This window comes from Danio aesculapii, chromosome 24 (assembly GCF_903798145.1).
Source record: "Danio aesculapii chromosome 24, fDanAes4.1, whole genome shotgun sequence".
Taxonomy (NCBI): Eukaryota; Metazoa; Chordata; class Actinopteri; order Cypriniformes; family Danionidae; genus Danio; species Danio aesculapii.
Window position 1 is genome coordinate 8336489 of NC_079458.1, and position 20667 is coordinate 8357155.

The 20667-nt window shown below is 33.2% G+C and overlaps 1 protein-coding gene across 1 annotated transcript in view; it reads left to right on the plus strand.

Moving 5' to 3' along the window:
• The first annotated feature begins 5479 nt into the window (after nt 1-5479).
• LOC130218162 (epidermal growth factor receptor-like) overlaps nt 5480-20667 on the plus strand; it is a 60597-nt gene continuing 45409 nt past the window's right edge. The window contains exon 1 of the mRNA XM_056450241.1: nt 5480-5719. Within this exon, the coding sequence (XP_056306216.1) occupies nt 5608-5719 (112 nt within the window). The 5' untranslated portion in view covers nt 5480-5607. The remainder of the gene's footprint in view (nt 5720-20667) is intronic.

The window sequence follows — 20667 nt, forward strand, 5'->3', positions numbered from 1 at the left end:
CCCCCTGGTAAAGGAGGAAAAGGAGGAGATGTGGTGGATTCTTCCAAAACGAAGATAAGGCAGTAGGATGAAATCGGTTTATTTATTGTAAGCTTTGATCAATGCGATTGGATTATCGCTGATTACGCATAAAAGACCAGCCCAATCAATCATATCACGTTACTCCTCTCGAAATTAATTTATACAACTTCACTTCACACAACAGCGATATGTATGTGCATATATTATTCTTGCTATAATGTAATTTTTTGGTGATATAATGTGCAGCTCTTGTCAACAGTATCATATTTTACTCACCTTATCATCCGCAATGACAGCTTCCTCAACTTCCATGTCCGCCAGGCTGATCGCCTCTGCAATGACTGAGATGAGGTATCTGTGTCGGGAATCAAGAGCTGCTCTGCGCTCATCTTTGAAAGCTCTGACCTGTTTAACTTTCTCCTTCTGGGCTTCATCTGACAGTATCACAGAGCGTTTCCCTGATATCTGAGAGAGAAAGAAAAGTCAAGTCAGTTTACAGCAAAACTACAGACATGTGCAACATGAACTGATATCCATATAACAAAGTATGTACAGTCAACCTGACTGAACTAAATATTTACTAATAACCTGTTTTTTGGCCATTTTGAGTATAGTATTACATTTAAAATTATAATATAAAAATAATAAATAAATAAATAAATAAATAAATAAATAAATAAATAAATAAATAAGTGCCCCTGGATGTTGCGTGGGTATATATTTTTGGCAAAATTATGGGTCAAAATGATTGATTTTTCTGTAATGCCACAAACATTAATCAGATTGACGAAAAAAAGTAGTAAATGTCCTACAGTAAATACATAAAAACTCACATTTTGATTAGTAGAACTAATATGCATTGCTAATAGCTTAAATTAGATAAGGTGATTTGCTCAATGTTTGGATTTTTTTCAATCCTCAGATTGTTTAAATTATTTTACTATTCTACAAAGCCATACATCAATAGAGAGCTCATTTATTAGGTTTTTAGATGATGTATAAATCTCAATTAAAAACAAATTGACATTTATGACTGATTATGCCCAGGGTCTCACACACACATAAAATATTAAATCATTTACTCACAGCAGTTTGGACTGTGGTGGGTACAGCAGTTGGTAATGCATGTTCAATTTTTTTAATCTTTCGCAATCCGAGTCTTCTGTGTTTAATCACACCTACAGTACATTTAAGAAGACATGCAATGGAAAGAATCCTACTTATCAGTACAGAAAAACCACATGTGGTAATACAACGTCAATCTGTTAATCTCACAAACACTCTCTCATCATACCAGTTTTTATAGTGGTTAGTGGTGGTTTTACTTCTAGGTCCAGATGTGAGGATAGGAGTGGGTTCATTATATCATCTTTCTCTTTTTCATGAGGTGACCTTGTGTTTTCCTCTTCAAATTGAGGGTTTTGTTTCTTCTCCATGGACACGCAAGGTACTTCTGACTGAGGATCAGCTGCCCCTTCTGCGCTGTTGACTTCCATAAGAGGAGACTCTTCATTTTCTGTCATTTTTGTGAATGTCTAGGAGCCAGGATGTTCAATTGAGAAATTTGTCATCATTCACAGACACACTGCAGATATACTATAGGGAAGCGCGGGGCACAAAGTAGCGCGGGGTAGAATGTAACACCGAGTTTTAAGGTATTTGCTTATGGTTCACCATGGCATGCTTCCGAGGTTTTCACCACAGTGTCGGCAGATGTCTTCCTGCCAATTATTGAAAAAGTTTGGTGAAATTTGGATGAGAAACCAAGGATAAACAATTTTTGCAGCATAAAAGTATTTTTTATCATTGTCAATCTTGTTTTATTTGAAAGAAAATTTGTGAAAGTACGTTTGTAAAATCTTATATTGTTGTGATCGTCTTCTAGGCTAAAGGATGGAACTATTTTGAAAGATGTAAACACACAGTGACTGCAAGCCAGTTTTGAGGAAAACAAGACACAGCGGGGTTAGTTGTAACAGGGTGTTACAAATAAGCCACACACCACCAATTAAACAATTAAACCAACAAAATAATTATTCAATTCTTAATGTAATGTTAAAAACGTTTTAAATAAACTGTTTTTTAATAGAAAATATTTTTTAAAAGACAAAAAAAGTATTTTATTACTAATACTACAAATAAATGCATTGTATAATAATGGATAATAATCCAAATAAATCCAAATGTGTTATTTGATTTAATAAAAAAAAAAAACTGAGCCAAATACTGAGGTAATATAGCAACTATTTAAAGTAAACAAAATTTCAATTAATTGTGTAAAATCTGCCTTTATAAGCATGTGTTACAACTAACCCTCTATCTGTTACAACTTGCCCTGCAGGTGGGGTAAATAGTAACATTTATACTCCTGGCAATACTGCACAGAGACCATAAATTCGGCAATTACACAACCACTGCTCAGTTGTAGAAGAGGCTTGTGTGTTGCTGGTAAAACAGATGGTTTGCTTAACCTCATTACTTTGTTCAGTATTTGGCCAAAACCAAAGTGTTACTTCGTGCCCCGCTCTCCCCTACCTGACTGATACCTGTAATGGCAAATTAATAGTTAACCGTGTATTTAAGTCTAGTTAAACTGGACATTTTCTTAGATGCAATTTTTAGGGTGAGGCACAGCAGGTTTTTTCCCTACACCTGTCAATTTGGAATCTTTGGCCCTTTTTGGATTGCCATAAAAAAATGTCCCGAGTCTAATGGACAGAGAATATCCTCCTCCTCCTTTCCAAAAAAAAAAAGAGAAAAAAAGGGGGTGGGGGGTAGAGATTTTGTGTCATCAGTGCTTACACCAAATCTACAGTGCTCAGCAAAAGTACACCCTTCAGAAATGCACATTCATTAGATTAGACAAGACTGAAGCCAAATCTGGAGTTTATCTAACAAAATAACTTACGATAAAGTCCAAAAACTAGTACACCCAAAATTATTATGTTATAGAAAAATATTAAATACACATTTAAAAAAAGGAAAAAAAATCAAGAGAAAATTTTGTTGTAATTTTGTAGGTTGTATTTCTTTTGGCAATATTTTTCTGGAAATTAATTGTATTATCTTTTAATCTGAAGTATTATGTTAATAAATATATCAGTCAAATAAATCTGTTTTATTTAAATGCACCAAAATACATTGCCTATATTCACCGACAAATGGGTCAAAATATTCATTTTCAAAATGGGGTGTACTCAATTATGCTGAGCACTGCATACTGCTCAAAAACATAAAGGGAACACTTAAACAACACAATGTTAGTCCAGGTGTTCTCTTGATTTTTTTGGAGCAGTATATTTTATTCAAATAATTGTAAACGTTTTTTTTTCTTCTTGCTGTTCACAATATTTTCTGAACTATGGAGAGATAAAACTAGACTTTCCAAATCCCTGATGTAAAAACCTTTCACTCAAATGTCCAAAAAAGAGAGAAAAAAAAAGAAAAAGAAAACAATCATTTTGAACATGACATCCAATGTTCAAATATTTGTGCTGGAAATTTATTTAATGACTACTTTGTACCTTCAAATACAACTTCAGAAAAACTGTAATACTAGGCAAGTATGGTGATTTAAAAAACAAAGAACAAACTTTTCATTCTTTACCCGGCCTATTTCTAGGGAGGACGAAACCTGCAAAAACAATAAATAAATAAATATGAAAATATCTAAATAAATTAGTAAATAAATCCATAAATTCTATTATAATAAATACTACATAAATAAAATTATAAATAAATAAATAAATATCTGTCTGTCAATCACCAGAAGGCGGTCTTTATGCTATCATTAGTTAATCTTTTTTTAAAGAAAATATCTCTCCCCTCCCTTCCAAAAAAGAGGGAAAAAAGATTTAAGCTATATTTTTTTTGATAGTCTACAGAATAAACCATCGCTATACAATAACTTGACTAATTACCCTAACCTTAACCCAATTAACCCAGTTAAGCCTTTAAATGTCTCTTTAAGCTGTATAGAAGTGTCTTAAAAATATCTAGTAAAATATTATTTACTGTCATCATGACAAAGATAAAATAAATCAGTTATTAGAAATGAGTTATTAAAACTGTTATGTTTAGAAATGTGTTGATAAAAATCTTCTCTCCATTAAACAGAAATTGGGGTAAAAAAAAAAACAACTGTATGTGGAGATTATGCTACATATGTCATAAAACTTATGCAAATTTCACTTATTGATTAAAATTTATTTAGATTTTTATTACTAAAATCACAAATTATTATAGTTATTATTATTATTATGATTTATTGTGCGAAATGAAACAAAACATGTATGTATACTGCATGTATGACAAACATGTTTGAAAATGCATTTTGTTAAAACCATACCATTATTATTTTATTATTAAAATATACCACGACTACAGCCTATAGAAGTAATAGTATTGTATAGTATAGTTTAGAACAGTATAGTACAGCATCATCCTACTATAATAATAATAATAATAATAATAATAATTATTATTATTATTATTATTATTATTATTATTATTATTATTATTATAATTTGTTGCTGTTATTACTGCTTTCTAAAAAAACACCACAACACAAAAAAAAATTTTGATTATAAAATGTATATGGACAAGACATATAACAATATTATATGTAATAAAGTGATAATAAAACAATACTAAACAATATTATTTAAACTATGAAATACACTAGAGTATAAAAGTATTCTATAGAGTATACGCTATAACCTAATATTAATATAGAATGTAATATTCATTCATTTTATTTTCGGCCATTATTAATCTGGGGTCGCCACAGCGGAATGAACTGTCAACTTATCCAGCATATGTTTTTTATGACAGCCTTCCAGCTGCAATCCATCACTGGGAAACATCCATACACACTCATTCACACACATACACTAAGGACAATTTAGCATTCCCAATTCACCTACTACATGTCTTTGGACTGTGGGGGAAACCGGAGCACCCGGAGGAAACCTACGCGAACATGCCAACTGAGAAATGCCAACTCGAACCAGCGACCTTCTTGCTGTGAGGTGATCGTGGTACCCACTGCGCCACCGTGACGCCATCTTGGGTACAATAGTTGGGTTTTTCTAGCTTTATATATGTCATCGTATTTTCTACCCATTTAGTATGTGTTGGTGGTTTAGTGGACTTCCACTGCAGAAGTATAGGCCTTCGGGGTGATTATTGTTTTCCAAAATATATTTTTTATCTAATAATAAAATATATATGGATAAAGGATATAACATTAAATAATAATCTTAAACAGGCTATTATAATTATTGCAAATTTTATAATAAAATGAATTTAATCATTGTCAGACATCACAAAAGTAGGTGCCCACATCAACCCACTGATACTCAAATAACCTATTTGGCAGAGCGACCGAGTTGCGTCGCGTCGCGCGCGCTGTGAAGGTGAGTTGCGTCGCGTCACGTCACAGCTGTACGGAGGAGCGCTCAGAGCCTCAGACACGCTTCACTCGAAGAAGAGCTAGAACCGGACACGCTGCAGGAAAACTACCTCTGTTACGAGCTGCATATTGTTCGTTTTACGGATTATCTGAACAGAAACAATGCTTTAAAAATGATTCCACTGATAAACATGAGGTTTACCAAGCTGTCTCTGTTCCGTGAATTGGGAATCGTCTGCCTTGTGCTGATAACCGCAGGGTGGTGCGCCGTTTCTGAGAGGAAAGGTGAGTGAAGTTGCTTCAGTTGTCACCAACTCTTTTTAATATACATTACGTTCGGAATATATTTATTTTGTCAGTGAAACTACTGTTCATAAACAAGACGCCTTTTAAAATCTGTGAAAAGGAAATGAAATGTACAAGAGGTAGCCTAGATGTAATAGCGTATCAACATTTTGACAGACTGTTAGTGTAAACAAACTAGATTAGATAGGATTAGCATCCTGTTAATAACACAAATATATTATACAAATATTTATATTATAAATAATGTGCATATTAAAGGTTGTAAAGAATTGTAAAGTTTAATTCTTTATTTAAAACTATTTTTAGGTAATTGTCATGTCTCCATCACGACCCAAATGCATTATAAGGGATATATAAGGTGAACCCATTATCAACATGTAACACTTTATACTGTAAAAAATGCTGTGCTGTTTTAGCCCATACAATGTTTTTTAATTACATTACATTTACACTTTTTAACCCAATGGTGGGATTTGTCCATATTTGACCCAAAGCCGACCTGTTCAATCAATCCAGCATTTTTTAAGTTTGTGGAGCAATAAAAGATGAATACTGTATAGAGTGCTCAGCATAATTGAGTAAACCCCATTTTGAAAATTAATATTTTTATTCATTTATAAACAAAACATTTATTAAACAGATATTTTTATAAAAATATTTTAGTCACCAAACATACTTAGATATTTTACATAAAACAAATTCAAGCAAAATATTGCAAAAAAATTTCAACCTACAAAATTTCAACTTTTTCCTTTTTTTTTTTTTTTTTTTTTTGCTTTTCTTGATTTTTTCTTGTTTTAAAATTTTAAAAGCTTTCTTGCCAGTGCATAAATGGACAGCAGATGGGGGTCACTGGCACAAAAACTGCACTTTGATTCTGTGTCGGCAACTTTACTGAAATCAAACAAAAACAAAATCAATAAAGATTCATCATTGTATTAAAGCGTTTAAACATCACAAATGAATTTTATGTAAGAAAATAGTATTTACATCACTGTAAATAATGCTGGGTTCCACACAATCGATTTGTTTTGGGACAACATGAAGGAATTAAGTTAAGTTAGTTTTTTTACCAATTTAAGTGGATTGAAGATAAATCAATTAAGTTGTCAAAAAAATACTCGAGAATTGAGTTCAGCTCACTTTAAATAAGTAGTTTGAACAAACAAAAACATTTATTAAACAGATATTTTTATAAAAATATTTTAGTCACCTAACATATTTAGATATTTTACATAAAACAAATTCAAGCAAAATATTGCAAAAAAATTTCAACCTACAAAATTTCAACTTTTTCCTTTTTTTTTTTTTTTTTTTTTTTTCTTTTCTTGATTTTTTCTTGTTTTAAAATTTGTATTTAATATTTTTCTATAACATATAAATTTGGGTGTACTAGTTTTTGTACCGTTATTGTAAGTTATTTTGTTAGATAAGCTCTAGATTTGGCTTCAGTACTGACTAATCTAATGAATAGGCACAAATGTAATATTGTATAGCTTCCTATTAAAATAAGAATTTAAAAGATAGATTTGAGAGGGGTGTATACGTATATATGCTGAGCACTGTAAATATATTATTTAAATTCTAATCCCATTGTTATTTACTTAATAACTAATGACCCGAAAATAATTAAATCAATCAGAGAGCTGAGGTGGCAAAAGCTGCAGGTTTGTCATTAACCTCAACAAGTGACCCCACAACAAGACATCTCTTAAGCTGCTAAAAGTGAAGTAAAGTTAATTAAGTCTCAGACCCATTCAAATATACTTGATAAACTTTTGAGGCTGGTGACCACAGGATGAGGGCCAAGAGTTCAGCAAAAGCAGATGGTACCGCGAGACAGCTGCCCACTGAGTGAGGTCTGGGTCCTCGGCGTCTGTTTCTGACCAGCGTCTCTACACAGACAGACCGTGTTTAACATGCTGCGTGAGCTTTCTTGCCAGTGCATAAATGGACAGCAGATGGGGGTCACTGGCACAAAAACTGCACTTTGATTCTGTATCGACAACTTTACTGAAATCAAACAAAAACAAAATCAATAAAGATTCATCATTGCATTAAAGGGTTTAAACATCACGAATTAAATTTACGTAAGAAAATAGTATTTACATCACTGTAAATAATTCTGGGTTCCACACAATCGATTTGGGTTGGGACAACATGAAGGAATTAAGTTAAGTTAGTTTTTTTACCAATTTAAGTGGATTGAAGATAAATCAATTAAGTTGCCAAAAAAATACTCGAGAATTGAGTTCAGCTCACTTTAAATAAGTAGTTTGAACAAACAACAAACATAATTTTTTTAAAATGTAGCAGTCAATGTTCAAATAATTTTGATGTACACTTATGACTGTAGGCTAAATGTGTTAAATTGCTGTTATATGATAAGCAGCAAACCTTTCATACACAGAACAGTTCAGAGTCATCAGGACATTCATATCATACCTTCTGCATATAATCCAGTGACGTAAACAATACTCAATCTGTAGATTAAATCTGCATTTCTTTTAACATTCCAGCAGGTTAATAACGTAGTTAATACTGAATAACTTAATTCTGGGTAAAAAAAATATATTGGGTTGACCTTGCGGTATAATACAGATGTGTGGAGAAAAGTTGAGGTCCCACATTATATTAGGTGGTCTTAAGTAATATGTACTTACATTGAAATGAACCATTTGTTACTATGTACTTATTGTGTAAATACATGCTTTTACATGGTACATACAATTGATTAAATACCTGCATGTAATTACATCTGTACTTAATTTCTGTAATTACATATTCAATTACACTGTTGACCATCCCTTACACCTTACCCCATCCTTAAACCTACCCACCAAACCTGTCCCTAACCCTACCCGTATCCCACCTCGAGAGCACCACAGGTGTTCTGCAATACATTGTGAACACAGTAAGTACATTGTATTTATATTTTGACGCAGGTACTTAGTAGTTAAGGCCACTTAATATATATATATATATATATATATATATATATATATATATATATATATATATATAATGCTTATGTTGAGGATTAAAAATGATGATATCCAAACTTCCAGTAGGTTGTGGCAAGTCTTATTGTGTGATTCACTTAATCATGAGTTCAAATGATTCGTTAAAACAGCTGATTCATTTAAAAATGAACTAAATGACTGTTTTTATGAATGAGTCAATGATTGCTTTGAGATTGGGCTGCACAATATATAAATTCAGCATTGATATTGCAATGTGCACATTCACAACAGTCACATATCGCAAGATATGCAATGTTGAGTCTTCGTTAACCAGGAGCTACTAAATTGTATTTAATTACTGTAATTATACTATAACTATACTGAATTTATACGATTTATGCAAACCTATTATTTCTTTCTTTATTTTTTTCTAGTTTCTAGTCCATATATCTGCATTTCAATGCTAAAACAAGGATAATTGTACTTGTTCTAAGGAAAAACTAATTTTGACTTATTTCTTTCAAAGTTAAAAACAAAACAATATTTTTGCTTGATCTAAGAATGTTTAGATATTTGGACTAGAAGTGAGAAAAAACAAAGTAAGAAAAGCATAATTTTGCATTGTGATTATTCAATTTCTGTTACAACCCCCTAGAAAACCATCAAATAGAGCTATTCAAACTATCTTGTAAAACTGTATTCATATCATAGCAATATTCATTACAGAAAAAAAAAATCTCTGTATTTGTTTTTTGATGCAAGTACATCATAGTTAAGGCCACCAAATATAAGTGGAACCATACTGATTTTAATTGTTGTGTGATACTGGCAGAAACTGAGATGCTGATATTTTTACTTTTTTTATGTAATATTGATTATGCTGAGTGCAGCACGGATGAATAATTATGATATCCAAACTTGCAGTAGGCTGTAGCAAGTCTTAATGAGTGATTCACTTAATCATACAGTACGTTCAAATGATTCGTTCAAAACAGCCGATTCATTTAGAAATGAACTAAATGACTGTTTTTATGAATGAATCACTGATTCAATTAGAAAAAAAATTGAGTCAATGATTGCTTTGATATAGGGCTGCACAATATGATTTCAGCATCAATATATCGCAATGTGCACATTCACAATAGTCACATAGCAAGATATGCAATTTGAGTCTTTGTTAACCAGGAGCTACAAAAATGTTATTTAATTTCCGTAACTATATTGAATTGATTCGATTTATGCAAACATTTTACTTTTCTCTAAAGTTTTTTCTTGTTTCTAGACCAAAAATCAAGCAAAAACAAGGATAATTGTACTTGTTTTAAGGAAAATCTAATTTTGACTTATTTCTTCTGAGGTTTAAAACAAAACAATATTTCTACTTCATCTAAGAATGCTTTGATATTTGGATTACAAATGAGACAAAGCAAAGTAAGAAAAGCATTTTTTTGCATTGTGATTATTCAATTCCTTTTACAACTCCCCAGAAAACCATCAAATAGAGCTATTCAAACTTTTAAGACACCTTGTGAAACAGTATTCATATCATAGCAATATTCATTGCAAAAAAAAATCTCTGTATTTGTTTGTTGATTCAAGTACATCATAATTAAGGCCACCAAATATAAGTAGGACCAGTTTTGATTTTAATTGCTGTGCGATACTGACAGAAAAACAGATGCTAATATTTTTAAATTTTTTATGTAATAATGATCACGCTGAGTGAAGCACGGATGAACAATTATAATACTCAAACCTCCTGTAGGTTGTAGCAAGTCTTAATGAGTGATTCACTTAATCATGCGTTCAAATGATTCGTTCAAAACTAAATGACCGTTTTTATGAATAAATCACTAATTCAGTTTGAAAAAAAATGAATCAATGATTGCTTTGAGATAGGACTGCACAATATATCAGTTCAGCATCGATATTGCAATGTGCACGTTTGCAACAGTAACATCCAGTTCCTGTACTTATACTAAATTTATACGATTTATGCAAAAAAACTAACTTTCTTACTTTTTTCTTAATTTTCGTTTTTAGTTTCTAGTCCAAATATCTACATTTTAAAGCAAAAACAAAAATAATTGTACTTAATTTTTAGATATTTGAACTTGAAGTGAGGCAAAATAAAGTAAGAATTTTTTTTCGCTTTCTGATTATTAAATTTCTCCCCAGAAAACCATCAAATAGAGCTATTCAAACTGTCAACAAATCTTGTGAAACTGTATTTATATCATAGCAATATTCATTGCAGAAAAATAAAATCTCACAACATCAGATTTGTCCAATATTGCGCCGTCCTACTTTGAGATGCACAAATGTTTCAGGCAATATTGGACAAAAATGCAGCCATATATTAACCTCTTATATGTTAAACTGGAGGAAAACTCCACTCTTGCTTCTGTGATATTATTTACATCTAATAAACATAAAAAAACAAAACCTATACATGTTTTTTTTTTTATTATTTGCTGTCATAACATGAATTATAGAGTGATTCTAACTGCAATTTAATAGGCTTCTCAAATCATGTTAATGATAATGTGCATTATAATGTCAGCTCGCACATCATTATAACAACAATTATGATATTACAGACGATAAATATTGCACACCCCTACCTGCACAGAATGCATATTTGCACACTGTATAATCTGAAGCAAACGAATATTCATCTGTTGGTTAATGTGTATAATTAAAAAAAAAAAAACTTTCTCCTGTCCCAGCAGATCTTGCGAATAGCAAACACTGTCACGCTATCAAAACATTGCTCTGTTTGTTCAAACATCTCGATCAGCCCAACACTGCAACACAGATTCCACCAATGGCGTGAGGTTAAGGCTGTACCTTTTTGTACGTGTGTGTTTGCGTGTAGCCAATAGCAGTGTTCAAGCAAGTAGTGATCAACTCTTTGTTAAATTACATGCTGCACCTTTAATGGCCTGTCAATTTAAGTGTGCAAAGCCTTCTGGAGATGTGCTTGTGGTATGCATGTGTTAGCATAACCTGTCAGTCAGCAGTGTCTCGGGGGCATCTCATACTTCGTTTCATTCCCACAGCCTGTGGCAGAAAAGAAAGAGAGAAATGTTAGAATAATATCTCAGAACAGTAAATGCTTTTGTTCAATATTAAGCATCATTAACTGGAAGGTGAGTGTGGGTGTGGAGATTAATCAAAAGACTTCCTTTACAAGCAGCAAAGCTAAATGCTGTAAGATAACACCTCCTTGCTATCAGACTTTGCATCTGTGCACATATTTCGTCATTCGCATTTGGTGGCATGCAGAGTCAGGCCCAAATCTTGACTTTGACTAATCATGTCATAACATTTATTTGGAACTGTTTTCTGCAGACCATTACTCATCACCGTATCACTTACAATGGTCAAACGTGAATCAGATGCTGTGCGTTTTTACAGAATAACCTAGAATTATTCCACTTACAAGACAAGGAAGTCTTATTTTAGGCAAATGTTTTCCTTTGAAAGGATACACACACTTCCAAAATTAGCAAGGTGCTTGGTCAAAAAGGTCAGAATCAAAGAATGAGAAAACTGGTGTAATGTTTCAATGTAGCTAGATCTTCATCAGATAAACTCATCAGGGAAATGAAACTTACGGCATTTGTGTGTATGTATATATATATATATATATATATATATATATATATATATATATATATATATATATATATATATATATATATATATATATATATATATATATATATATATATATATATATACATGATATATGAATACAACAGGGAAAATAGGTATTGAGGTGACATGGTGACACAGTGGGTAGCACAAACACCTCACAGCAAGAAGGTCACTGGTTCGAGCCCTGGTTGCATCGGTTGGCATTTCTGTGTGGAGTTTGCATGCTCTGCCCGTGTTGGCGTGGATTTCCTCCGGGTTCTTCGGTTTCCCCACAGTTCAAAGACATGTGCTATAAGTGAAATGAATACGATAAATTGGCCGTAGTGTATGTGTGTGAATGCAAGAGTGTATGGGTGTTTCCCAGTATTGGATTGCATCTGGAAGGGCATTGGCTGCGTAAAACATATGCTGGACCGCCCCATAGGGACTAACCTGAAAAGAAAATGAATGAATAAATGAGTGAATAAGTATTGAACATCACAATTTGTCTCAGAAAACATGTTTCGAAAGGTGCTGTTGACTTCAAATTTTCCCCGGATGTTGGTAACAACCAAAGAAATCCATATATGCAAAGAAAACAAAGCTAATTAGTTTACACATGAAGTTATGCATAATAAAATGAAATGACTCAGAGAAAATGTATTGAACACATAAAGAAAGGAAAGTGTAGAAAGGCAGTGAAAGCCCAGACAGCAGCTGAAGCCTCATAGTAGTTCTTCAGGAAACCTCTGTTCTCTTCTCAGTGTAAGTTAATATCAGCTGCTTCAGTCCAACATCTACATTAACAGAATGATGATGAAGATGAAACCAGGGTGGACATTTTAGCAAGACAATGATCCAAAACACAGAAAAGGAAACTCTCAAATGCTTTCAGAGAAAGAAAATCAAGCTGTAGAATGGCCCAGCCAAACACCTGACTTAAATGCAATGTAAAATACAAAATAAAGATATGGGGTGCGTTTCCCAAACAACGACATAACTCGCGGCTGAACTATCATAGTTCGATGCATCAGTTGGAAAAAGAACGATGTGATGAGTGTTTCCCAAAACCCCTAGTTTCTTTGTCGCAGATCCATCCTTTCAACCACATTATTTATAACGCAAAATGCCCATATTGAAGCTCTAAACGGGGTGGAATAACAACTTCTTTAGAGAAGAACCCCATAATTTCTTTGTGCAAATTATATTCTTTTATACAAACACGCATTTAAAAAAAATCCAATATTAGTTTTGCTATAAACATGCACTCGCTATCCATATTAATTGAAATATATGTAAATGGCACATATAGTATATATAGGGCCGATGTTTTCTTTACAAATATTATTGAGAACATTCCATATTCTATTCTAAAACATAAAATCACTTACGAAGGCTAACACGTATTCTAATATCATATATAAATCATATAAATAAATAAATAATGAGGCTGTTTATTAAAAAAAATTATATTTATTATTTATTAGGAAATGAAAAAAGTCCTACTTTAATAATAATATTAATAATATTAGTGATGATGACGATTATTGTTATTATATACAGAAATGTTCTAACCAACAGGCCCATGTCATATACAGTACAGATACTTAATAAATAACGTACTATAAATTAAAAGCATTAACGTATGCTAGGTTTTTTATTTTCACAAGCTTTGGACGTAACAAAAATTCCGCATTTAAATAATAGGTCATATACAGCTTTCGTCATGAGGCTGTGTTCAAAATGATATCAATGTTTTCAAAGTGCACTGCGAAGGGAGCGCAATTGTAAACATGAAGATCGCTAAAACTGAACTGTAACAATACTTTGAAAGCAAATTACACCTAAAAGAGATGACATTCATGTTTTTTATTTTTAATCATTCCAAGTTTAAATGTTAGAATGTTTTAAATAAATAGGGCATAGGGGGGATAAGTGGGAATAGAACACAGCCAGGAACTATGTTTCTAACTACAGCTCTAGAGGCGTAGTTGCAAGTGCACAAGTTTGCGATGCAGTTTGCGAATGTTCATTGGAACGATGGATTTGGGAAGCACTAAATCAATGAACTATGTTTGTAACGACTCAACTTGCGACCTTAGTTGGCTAACCATGGTTTTGGGAAACGCACCCCTGATTTTATAGACGAGTCCCACAGAACCATAAATTTTTCTACACACTGTTGAAGTCTGTGAAAAACTCACATCTGAGCAATGCATGTGACTTCATTCTCCATATGAGAGCCGTCTTTAAGCTGCCGTCACCAAAAAAGCCTTTTGTATAAAGTATTAAATACGTTTCAGTAGTTTAGCACTTTCTCCCTGTGTCATTCCATTGTTATTACACATAACTCATTTTTTCAGATTTTTTAAATTTATTTTTATGTTTGTATTGTTTGGATTTTTACCAAAATCTGGTTCAACTCTATGTCATCAGCTCTTTTAGAAAAAATTTTCCCATGAAAAAATGTGTTCAATATTTATTTCCCCTACTGTATATATTTACAACATCCACAAAATTCCATATAATCTCATGGTTTATATGTAAAATCTATAATAAAAAGTAAATTTTTAGATATCATGTTTTTATATTGAGCACTGGCAAGCAGAACTGCAAAAAACAAACAAACAAACAAACAAACAAACAAACAAACAAACAAACGTGGTGTCTGGAAATTAATAAAACTTTAAAAAATAATTTTTAGAAATCATGTTATTACATTGAGCAATATGGAGTATAATTGAAAAAAAAACATTGATTCATAAAAAAAAATAAAAAAAATGAAAATATATATCATTCATTCATTTTCCTTCAGCTTAGTCTCTATTTCAGAGGTCGCCACAGCGGAACGAACCACCAACTATTCCAGCATATGTTTTATGCAGTGGATGTTCTTCCAGCCCCAACCCACTTTTGGGAAACACCCATACACACTCATTGACACACACTCATACACTACAGCCAATTTAGTTTAATCAGTGCACCTATATCACGTCTGTGGGGGAAACCAGAGCACACAGAAGAAACCTACGCCAACACAGGGAGAACATGCAAACTCCACACAGAAATGCCAATTGACCCAGCCAGGACTTGAACCAGCGACCTTCTTGCTGTGAGGTGATAATGCTAACCACTGAGCCACCATGCCACCCTTGTTTAGTCAAATCATTACAATTTGTTAATGGAAGCAAATGGATTTCTTAATTCTTTCATTTAAGCAACAAATATGAAATAATGATTCACATTTTATACTCAATCTTTACATTTAGATCAAGAAGAAACAAACATCAAACTTCAGAAATATCCAGTGTTTACATTATGAGGTAATATAAACACACTGTATCTGAATTCACTGCTTATTAATCTGAAAGACAGCAGTGTCCTCTTTCTGCCCAGTGATCGGTGCTGTCATCTGGTCTAGACATCAGCATCTAATCTAAATCTAATTGTCCTCCAAACTCTGCAGACCCCAGAGTCAGTATGACTATCATTATTAACTAAAACCAAGAACAACACTCTTGTTTACATGCATCACACTCTCAGACCACCAGCTCCAAGGCTAAACTGAATGGAAAGTAACGTAATCAATTTAAATAAACACCCGACTGCAATCTATTATTATTGAAAATGTCACAGTAGCCCTTGTCATCCATTTAAGCCTCGTGTTTCATTGATCCGCTAAGTGGTATGAAACGTTTCATCGATTCTCACTTATAAAAATCAATTATAATCTGTAAGATGACAGTGTTTTTCTGTCAATAATGGGTGTCTTACTGTATGGATGGCTTGGAGGTTTTATTTGATTGTTATTATTGGTCAAGTTTAGAGGTAACTCATGCCCTAACAAAGATTTGAATGCAATATTGTAGAGAGAGATAAAATAAATAAACAGGAGACAAGAGGCAAGTGTCAAATTGCATTAACTGTCGAGTTTATGTGATGTTACAATTTACAAATGATGATAAACCAAGGACGTAGCCTTGAGGCTTTACGCCAATGTGTTTATTTTGGAAACAACAGCAACAGACGATACCTCTTATTATAACGAATGGTGAGAAGCAGCTTGCTTTTACTTTTCTCAGCCTTTAAAAGTGCGATTTTTGCATGGCAGTAAAACAAAACCCTGCATATTTACATAGAGTGAAAGAGCAAATATAACAGACTACTAGCTTTATCTTAGAAATTGCATGACAATGAACTAACATATTATTATAATTGCCTATAGGGCTGCACGATATTGAAAAAATCTGACATTGAGATATTTTGTTTTGCTGCGATATATATATATATATATATATATATATATATATATATATATATATATATATATATATATATATATATATATACATATACAGTTTAAGTCAGAATTATTAGCCCTGTTTATTTTTTTCCCCAATTTCTGTTTAACAAACAGCAGATTTTTTTCAGCACATTTCTAAACATAACAGTTTAATAACTCATTTCTAATAACTGATTTATTTTATCTTTGCCATGATGACGGTAAATAATATTTGACAAGAGATTTTTCAAGACACTTCTATACAGCTTAAAGTGACATTTAAAGGCTTAACTAGGTTAATTAGGTTAACTAGGCAGGTTAGGGTAATTAGGCAAGTAATTGTATAACGATGGTTTGTTCTGTAGACTATCGAAAAAAATATATATAGCTTAAAGGGGCTAATAATTTTGACCTTAAAATGACTTTTAAAAAATTTTAAACTGCTTTTATTCTAGCTGAAATAAAACAAATAAGACTTTATCCAGAAGAAAAAATATTATCAGACATACTGTGAAAATTTCCTTGCTCTGTTAAACATAATTTGGGAAATGTTTAAAAAAGAAAAAAAAAATCAAAAGGATTTCTAATCAGCCAGTCACATGGCAGCAACTCAATGCATTTAGGCATATAGACATGGTCAAGATGATCTGCTGCAGTTCAAACCGAGCATCAGAATGGGGAAGAAAGGTGATCTAAGGGACTTTGAATGTGGCATGGTTGTTGGTTCCAGACGGGCTGGTCTGAGTATTTCAGACCCATTGTCCATCCCTTTATGACCACAGTGTACCCATCCTCTGATGGCTACTTCCAGCAGGATAACACGCCATGTCATAAAGCGTGAATCATCTCAGACTGCATGGTTTCTTAAACATGACAATGAGTTCACTGTACTCAAATGGCCTCCACAGTCACCAGAGCTCAATCCTGTACTAGTACGTTTTCCAATCTTCTATTGTCCTATTTTGGTGAGCCTGTGTGAATTGTAGCCTCAGTTTCCTGTTCTCAGCTGACAGGAGTGGCACCCTGTGTGATCTTCTGCTGCTGTAGCCCATCCTGCCTCAAGGTTGGATGTGTTGTTCGTTCAGAGATGCTCTTCTGCAGACCTCGGTTGTAATGGTTGGTTATTTGAGTTACTTTTGCCTTTCTACCAGCTCAAACCAGTCTGGCCATTCTCCTCTGAACTCTGGCATCAAAAAGACATTTGCGCCCACAGAACTGCCGCTCACTGGATATTGTCTCTTTTTCGGAAGATTCTCTGTAAACCCTAGAGATGGCTGTGCGTGAAAATCCCAGTAGATCAGCAGTTTCTGAAATATTCAAACCATGCCACGTTTAAAGTCACTTAAATCAGCTTTTCTTCCCCATTCTGATGCTTGGTTTGAACTGCAGCAGATCTTCTTGAATGTCTACATGCCTAAATGCATTGAGTAGCTGCCATATGATTGGCTGATTGGAAATTTGTGTTAACCAGCAGTTGTACAGGTGTACCAAATAAAGTGGCTGGTACGATTGTTAAAATAAATCAATAGCTGCAGCCTTAGTATATGCACTATAAAAATATCTATTAAATAACAGGTTCCATATTTTGTGATTAACATTAATTTGCATTTATTTATCAACTTATTTATTTAATCAACTGTGGAGTTTAACTAAATGATGTTTATTGACATTTTAATAGTTTTAAGTGATACATTTCAATGGTTGGTGTTGTAAATTTCTGTTATTTTATTAAATAAATTCCATATATTATTTCTTATACAATATATTGTTTCAAACTAATATAACGTCTGAAATCAGTAAAGAGACTATTTCATTCATTTGCATTGTGTTTGTCATGAAAAAATATAAGAATTTACTAAAATGCAGGTTGTTTGTGTCATGTTGTTTGTTTACCAGATGCATGCTGTGTTTTTTATTTATTTATTTTTGTTCTGGCAGTAAGCAAATGCCCCATAGAGAAAGAGCTGAGTGCACACAATACTTGAATCCTAATGGAGAGGTCACTAACAGACAATATCTTTGTTATTTGATTTAGACAGACACTGTTGTTTCTGTGAAAAAGCACGCACCCATGGGATGATTTTGTCCTGTTAATTGTATTTGCCGCAATTCAGTTAGAAGGTATTTTATCCACATGCCTCTCATTTAGGGTGACAACGGTCAACTTTAAGACACTCTATTGTATACTGAAGAAAAACAGATGCGGGATACACAATCATGTGAATCTGCCGCTCCCAAATTGATCATTGTTTAACCGGCTTTTAAAAAGATTTCAACATATGACCATTTAAGTAATTATCTGCTCGTTTGTAGTGTAAATACCACTGTTATGATTAAAAACAGCACGGCTTGGCAGGGGAAAATGTGTTTTTCTGAATATTTTTTGTCCTGCAGAACTGCAGATCAGCCCAACGAAAATCACTGACCTATAGATTTTTTATGCAAAAAACTAAAATTAATAATAAATCAAACAATATATGTTACCCTGGACCACAAAACCAATCACGACGTTCATAAAAAAATCTATATTTTTGACTCCTACAATGTATTGCTGGCTATTGCTAAAAATATACAGGCACTTATCAAACATAAGACTGATTTTGTGATCCAAAATGTGAAATATTTCAATTAATTCTTCCCAAGTCAACATATTAGACTACTTAGAGGGAAAGCATGGCTCATGTAAGAACACAGAAGCCAGATTTACCTTTAGGAGTCTTCCTGGAAAATCTTTGAGATAGAAAAACAGGATGCGTTTCATCAAATGCTGTTGACTTTTTGTGATCATGTGGATCAATACATTTTGCAACAGTGCAAACTTACTCTACAAACAGCGTTGATCCAGTTGTCAAAGACTCAAATTTAGTCACTAGCTAGACATATAGAGTTATCTGTTGGAAAACAAGCATACAGGGTTTTTAGGTTATAGGACAAACTCAGAAAAACTATGCTGGTTAGATTACTTAGAAATAGTAGATGATTATATGGCAAGACGTCATCTATTTTAGATCAGCGTTTGTCAAACTGGGCTCTAAAAGTGCAAGGGGTGCAGGGAAATTAAAGACAAAGCATAAAATAATAAATAATTAAATTGATATACATTTATTCGGCTTAGTCCCTTTATTCATCAGGGGTTGCCACGGCGGAATGAACCACCAACTTTTCCAGCATATGTTTTACACAGCGAATGCCCTTCCTGCTGCAACCCATCACTGGGAAACACCCATACACTCTCATTCACACACATACAAAACGGCCAGTTTAGCTTACCCAAGTCATCTATAGTGCATGTGTGTGGATTGTGGGGGAAAGCGGAGCACCTCGAGGAAACCCACACTAACACAAGGAGAACATGCAAACTCCACACAGAAACGTCAACTGACCCAGCCGAAGCTCGAACCTCGACCTTCTTGCTGTGACGTGACAGCGCTACCCACTGTGCCACCACGCCGCCCTCAATTAATAATAATAATCTAAAAAATAAAGATATATAAATATAAAATATTTCTGGAAAAAGCAGACCGGTGATGATTTTGCTTTGGCAGCTTTTAATAATGAAACTAACTTTATTAAATCACACTGTTATTGACTAGCAATATGAAACTATAGACGCATACATTTATAAAGGTTGAATTAATAAAAGCTACCAAAGCAAACTCATCGTCTTTCAGCTTTATACTGAAAAGCAGTCAATTCTAGACTACGAATAAAATACACAATCTAGGGTGCGTTTCCGAAAACCATAGTTAGCTAACTCAAGTCGCAAGTTGCGTCGTTACAAACATAGTTCATTGATTTAGTGCATTTCCCAAATCCATCGTTCCGACTAACATTCGCAAACTGCGTAGCAAACTTGTATGCTTGCAACTAAACCTCTAGAGCTGTAGTTAGAAACATAGTTCCTGGCTGTGATCTATTCCCAGTTATCCCCCCTAAGCCTTATTCCTTTCGAATGTTCCAACGTTTAAACTCGAAATGATAAAAAAAAACATTAAAGTCATTACTCCTAGCTGTAATTTGCTTTCAAAGTATTTTTTACT